Source organism: Chlamydotis macqueenii, chromosome 17 (genome assembly GCF_036417535.1).
Source record: "Chlamydotis macqueenii isolate bChlMac1 chromosome 17, bChlMac1.mat, whole genome shotgun sequence".
NCBI classification, from domain to species: Eukaryota; Metazoa; Chordata; class Aves; order Otidiformes; family Otididae; genus Chlamydotis; species Chlamydotis macqueenii.
In genome coordinates this window covers 1,806,071-1,812,070 of record NC_141572.1, presented here as the reverse complement: position 1 = coordinate 1,812,070, position 6,000 = coordinate 1,806,071, and the positions used below count along the sequence as shown (strand labels likewise).

The following is a 6,000-nucleotide window of genomic DNA, read 5'->3' as shown; positions in this document are numbered from 1 at the left end:
ACCCGCAGCTCCCGACGGCACCGACCGTGCCCCAGCCACCGCGGCGGCGGAGCCAGCCACGCCAGGGGCCGAGATGCGGTGGCAAGGGGGCTTGAGCCCCTCCCATGGTATTTGCTGGGTGGAAAAAAAAAGAAAAAAAAAACAAAAAATACTTTGCCAGTCTGGAGAACAGCTTTAGCTCTCCCATCTCTTGGCACAACAGCAAAGCCGCCCACCGTGGGACTGCTGAAATATCAGCAGCCAGCGCCGCCGCCTGCGAGGCCGGGTGGGCAGCGGCGCGGGAGGGCCGAGAGCCGCAGCTCGGGGCGGCCAGGTCACCCCGCCACCGCGGCCGCGCCGGGGGTGGGTGGCAGGACGGCAGCCTGCCAGATGACACCTCCGCAGCGCGCGTGGGACGGAGGCGGTCCACTGCTTTTGAATAAAATTTTAAAATTAAAGAAAAGAATAAATTCCCTGCACGGTTCTCTCCGAGCCAGCGATGGCGTCTGCTCGAGGAGCTGCGCCTTTCGGGTGGCCACGTCTCCCAAAACACTGGGTTCGGTGGTGACACTGCCAGTTCTGGTGAATCCCCCTGCAGCCAAGGCTGCGTCCCGCACAGATTCACCTCCCTCCCCCCGAACCCCAGCCCGCGCTCCTCGCTGTCCGGCTTCGGGGGGCTGGACCGTGGCCCCGGCTGTCAGCTGGAACAGCCTCCCAGCCTCGGACTTCTCCTCCTCCCCAGGTCCTACCACATCTGTGGATTCTCCGAAAGGGGAAGGGGAGCTGGAAGGAGAGAACGTCCCGGAGGAGGACACCGAGCCGGAGCGATGCGCCTCTCCAGCTCTCGGACCAGAGAGTCCCCTTGCCCCCAACCCCCCGGGGAGCGGCGCGGGGTCAGAGAGCGGAGGCTCAGCGCAGCCAAAGCTGCGTGGAGGCGAGCGGGGGGCACCCACCTGAGCACAACCAGGATGAGGAAATCCCCCGACAGGTCCCACGCCAGCCGCCCCGGGCTCGTTCGCATTTTCCTCTTCTGCTTTCGGTGCTTTTCCCCCCAGCTGCTCCCAGCTGAGCCCAGCGGTCCCCGCGGGGGCTGCCCCAGTCCCCAGCTCAAGGGCCACAGGTCTCCGCTCTCCGCCTCGTTGCTGATTTTACCAGTTTGCACCCCCCAAAAACCCCGCTTCCCGTGACACCTTGGGGGGGGTGTCACTACTTCCATTAAAAACCCCGTTTTTTGAGAAATGTTCAGGTCTGGGCTCATCCCGAATTTTCCCCGTTGAGGGAAACGCGTGGATTTTCACCGGGAAGAGGCTGGGCCGAGGCGACGCGGCAGCGTGCTCGCCGGGGAGCTGACATTTCACAGCAACGTTTGGCAAAGGATGAATTCAGCTTATCGCCCGGCGGAGCGGGGCCTCGCCAGACCCCTGCCTGCGCCAGGCTCAGCCCTCCTGGGCGCAACGGAAGATGCTCTGAAGTGCGGAGGATTCGGGGGGCAAAGCACCGGCCGCCGCAGTGGTGGCGTGTGGGAGGTGATGGAGAGGAGGGCCGTGCATCCCCACCTCCCTGCAATTCCCGGTTTTGCCAAACGCTGCCGGGGTGTCCCAGCAGATGGGACGTGTGGCTGTGGAGAGCCGCTGGCCCTTGGCCGTGCCCCCCAGCTCACCTCCCTGCGGGCAGGTCGGTGGTCCGTCAGCGCCGGCGGTGAACGCGGTGATGCTGCTGGCACCCAGGAGCTGGTGGGATGCGGGCGGCACCGAGAGCGTTGAGGGTGCAGCGATGGGACCCTCCCTCCCCACCCAAGAGCACAGGGCCAGGACGAGCATCCCACCGGCGGGGTCCCTCTGCCCCCACCCCAGAAATGAAGGGCTCAGAGCCAGGACTTTGAAACTCCAAGCTTTATTCTGTTGCTTCGGCAGCGGTGGGCATCACACGGAGGGAGGCGGGAGGCGAGGCCGCGGGGGCGCCGCGGCGGCCGGGGGGAAAGCTTGCTCCGCTCCCTGCGCCCCGGCGTGGGCCGGGGGCTCTAGTTGGTGGGGTGGTAGGCGCCGCGCTGGTGCCACTGCATGTCCCGGATGCGCCTGACCGACTGGATCTGGGGGTGCTGAGCGCCGAAATCTGAGCTGTCCTTGTAGTCCCCCTTCTCAAACAGGTACTGGTAGCCCCGGTAGCCAGGGTACTGGTATCCCACCCACCTGCCAAGGCAAGCGCGGGGGTCACACGCCGTCGCCGCGGCGCAGCACCGCGTCGCGATGCTTCGGCATCGCCCGCTCCCCGCCGTCCCCGGTACTCACGTGCCGCTCTGCACCCGCACGGACGAGACCTTCTCCTGGTAGCCGTGGGCGTGGAAGCTGGGCACGTCATCGTCGATGATTTCAATCTTCTTGCCGGTGAAGCTGGGGTTTTCGTACAGCACGATCTTGTGCTCCTGGCTGTCCTGTAGCGGGGAGAGCAGAGACGGGGCGTCAGCGGCAGCCGGCACCCGGGGCTGGAGGGGCAGAGCCCAGGGCCATGGGGAAACCGAGGCGAGGGGCCGGCGCCGCGCGCCGCCGCGCCCACCCGCGTCGGGGTGCTCGGCGTCCCTCCGTCCGGCTCAGGGAGCCGGCGCCCGCGCGGGCGCTGCCGGACTTACCGGCGGACATCCTCCGCTCCGGGGTCACCTGCCAGCGCCCCCGTCCCCGCGCTCCCTCCGACCCCCCCACCGGCTCCCTGGGCCCCGAGCGCTGGGGCGAGGGTGCGCAGGAGGGGGTGCCCCTCCGCCCGCGGGGCTGGGGAGGGCGGGGGAAGGCTGGGGAAGATTTCTGGCTGCAGACCTTGGTCTGGCGGGTGGGTAGTGGCTGTCTGGGTGCTCTCACCACTTTGATGGGTCTCAGGGAAGTGATGCTGTCGCTTCTCCGGCTGTTGGTCCAGGAGTCCCAGCGGGGGTACTCCCCCTTCTCAAACACAAACTGCTCCCCTTTGCAGCTTGCCTGCTCGTAGCCCACCCAGCTGGAAGAGAGCGGGGGACGAGTCTCAGACGGGGCAGCGGCACAGGGTCCGGCACCCCGGCGCTGACCCCGGCAAACGCCCCCGGCCGTGTCCCAGGTCACTGCTGCAACGGCACCGCAGGAGCACAGCGCTGCCGGCGTGGATGCTCAGACGTGGCGGCCTCCCATCCCTGGTCCCCGGGGACCCGCAGAAGGACGGGATCACCCACACGTCCCAGACAGGGCTGTGGTCCCGGGGTGCTCCACAGCTGCCCCGTTGCTCCTGGGTGCAGCGCACTGCCGGCTGTGGGACGCAGGCGGGGAACTCGCCCCGACGCTTTCCAGGGGCTCCCCATTGCCCAGACCCCCCAGCCTGGGGAGCAGAGCCCCTCTCCGCGGTCGGCTGGTGGACGGGAACAGGAGGTGGCAACTGCTGAGGGGTGGCCATTCCCCCCCCGTCCCTACGCCCCCAAAGGAAGGAAACCAAACTGGGGGTAACGCTGCAACCTGTGCCCGTGCCCACGCCCCTCCTGGATCCTTCCCACCGAGCAGGGCTGGGGGACACCAGCCCGCCCAGGGAACCCTGTCACCCCCTGCTCAACACTGGCACTGGGGCAAGCAGCACAGCAGCGTTGGCCACATGAAATTCGCTGTGCGGTGGGGGTACCAGCAACGGGGAGACCCCCTCCACATCCCTCCGCCCGCTCCCCCAGCCCCCCGGCACGTACGGTCCGGAGTGCACGAGGATGGAGCCCACTTTGTCCACGCCGGCGTCCTTCAGGTTGGGGCAGGCACCGCTCAGCTCATGGCAGCGGCCCTGGAAGTTCTCCTGCTCGAAGATGGCGATCTGGAAGAGAGCGGGGCCCTCAGAGCGGGGCGCGTCGCCTCTGGCACCGCGGGTTGGGGAGGCACCGGGGCAGCCGCGGGCGCCCAGTGCTGCCCGCTCAGCACGGATTTCATGGGCCAGCGGGGTGCAGATCTGCTGTCTCCGTGGCGCTGGCGGGAGATTGGGAGCTGATCCCTTCCCACCCGCTCTGGGATGTCAGCAAAACCCCACGTGTCGCCCACCCCGCTCCCTGTTCCCCTATCCCCCTGCAAGCGGCCGGGCACCGCAGCCGCCGATGCTTGGCGCCGGCCGGGAGCACTGCGGGTGCTGGCGAGGGGCTGCACCATGGCAGCTCGGCCGGGGTCCCAGGCCATGCGGGGGGCGATTTGGGCGCCCAGCGAGGCGGAGGATACCCTGGCCCCGCCGCAGAGCCGGGAAGCCACGCACTGACCTTGGAGCTGGGTTGCTGCTGCTTGGAGGCTGGCATTTGGTGCTCGGAAGCCATCATAAGCCGGGTTGTCCGCTGCCTTGGGAGGAAAACGTGCAAGGTTAAAAGCTGCCATCGAGGACACGCCCTGCGCTGTGCCTACGGCCCCGTGTCCGTCCATATCCCCCCGTCCATATCCCAGAGCCCACCCGGCGCCCTGCCGCTGCCTGCTCCGTGCTGCCCAGTTGCACGGAAAAGGGAAAGGGGTGCAGGGCCGGGGCTCGCGGCAGGGTGGGCGCAGACCGGGATCACCAGGGCCAGTCCCCGCTCAGGGCTGCTCGGCACCGCAAACTGCCCCGGGCTCATGGAGGAGCCCAGGCGATGGTCCCGGGGCAGCATCACCCAGGGTGGGACCCGCAAAGGTCTCCAGCCCGGAGCGAGGGGACCCGTGAGCCTAGGGTGTTCCCGAGTCATTCCTCACGGAGCCCAGTCCCCGCGGCCAAGGATTTCCCGCTGTCCCTGCCCAAAGTGCGACAGCGAGGAGCCCTCGTCCCGTGCGGGTGCCCAAACGGGCGACAGGGAGAAGCCCCGGGGCTGCTCCCACCGCTCGCCCCGGCTGTGCCTGTGCCGGGTGCCCAGCGCTCCCACAGCCCCCCTGCGAGAGACCCTCATCCTCACGGCCAGCAGGACCCCCTGTGCCTGAGGGGGCTCCAGACTGGGTGAGAACGGCTCCTTCCCAGTAAAACAAGAACCAGTACTCCTGCGCTAGCCACCCAGTTTGGGCTGCAGGGACAGGACGGTCCCCCCAGCTCAGCCCCTCATGCCTGCACCCCGCTGCCACCTCCGCGCCCCGGCCTGGCGCTGCGGGATGGAGCTCCAGCATCGGGGGAGGCAACGACAAAAAAGAGGACAATAAATAGAAATGTCTTACCAGTTATACCAGTACCCGCTTGAGCCAGTGAAGGGCTGGGGCTGAGAGGTGGAATTTATACCGAGCCGCAGCAGAACGGTGCCAAAACTATTTACAAAATAGTTAAAGCGTGATTCAAAGCGAGAATGCTGGATTAAAACCCAATGAAAACCAAGGTCAGCTGATCGGCCGCGGCCTTTGTCTCCCCAAACGCCAGGCCGGGGAGTTATTTCATTAGCTTTCACATTCGCGTCGCCCGCTTTGTTGGGTTTGTTGGCAAGGAGATTTGGAGTTTGCATGCATCAGCCGAATGCGTGCCAAGACCCCGGCCGGCCCGCGCAAACAAAGCGCCCGCCAGCCCTGCTTCAGGAGTTTTGGAGCCAGAGATTTTATCCCCCCGACGAACCCGCCAGCTGCCCCGCCGCTGCGGCCGCCGAAATCTGCTGAGGTTGGCTCTTTCCGGGCGCGATAAAACCCGCCGTCAATAACCGGTAAATGCCTGGCTTTGCGCGTCTGCAGCCCCGGCGAGCGTGTGCGCCCGCGCCCCGCCGCCCGTGCCACCGAGGGACCCCGCGAGGGTCCCGGGCCTGGGGGCACCACGGGAGCCCCTTCCCACCGCCACGTCCCGCTGACCACCCGGGGCTTCGGGGCTGGGCAGGAGCTGGCGGCACAATGCCGCGGGGCAGCATCCTCAGCCAGGCGTCGGGCTCCCCCTCTGCTGTCCCCCAGCCTTTTGGGGTCCCTGAGAAGCATCCCAGCCCCATGGGGCACCGGGAATGGCAACGCGAGGCCCTTCTGTCACACTGGGACAAAGCCGGGGTCGGCAGCGGGGGACACGTCCACCCTGGTGTTTTGCTGCCGGGGAACCTGGGGGGGGCACGTCAGGGCTGCGGGCTGA

General features: G+C 67.4%; 1 protein-coding gene across 2 annotated transcripts; it reads right to left on the bottom strand.

The window, feature by feature from the left end:
- Positions 1-1,856: 1,856 nt before the first annotated feature.
- On the bottom strand, positions 1,857-5,401 carry CRYBB2 (crystallin beta B2). 2 transcript variants are annotated; one of them, XM_086761475.1, is made up of 6 exons: positions 5,124-5,401; positions 4,217-4,292; positions 3,668-3,786; positions 2,787-2,961; positions 2,268-2,410; positions 1,857-2,168 (listed from the first exon to the last, which is right to left on the bottom strand). In XM_086761475.1, exons 1-6 carry the CDS (start codon positions 5,399-5,401, stop codon positions 2,000-2,002), a joined length of 960 nt encoding a protein of 319 aa, XP_086617601.1. In that variant the 3' UTR covers positions 1,857-1,999. The 2 variants fall into 2 exon arrangements, with proteins under 2 accessions (XP_086617601.1, XP_086617602.1); XM_086761476.1 differs by having other exon boundaries at positions 2,829-2,961; positions 5,124-5,225.
- Positions 5,402-6,000: the final 599 nt, after the last annotated feature.

Excerpts from the sequence above, each read along its gene's own strand:
- CRYBB2 (XM_086761475.1), bottom strand. The coding sequence starts at position 5,401 with ATGCAAACTCCAAATCTCCTTGCCAACAAACCCAACAAAGCGGGCGAC. Across the intron at positions 4,293-5,123 it reads AGCGGGTACTGGTATAACTG|GCAGCGGACAACCCGGCTTA; the intron begins GTAAGACATTTC and ends TTTCCTCCCAAG. Across the intron at positions 2,169-2,267 it reads GTGCGGGTGCAGAGCGGCAC|GTGGGTGGGATACCAGTACC; the intron begins GTGAGTACCGGG and ends TTGCCTTGGCAG.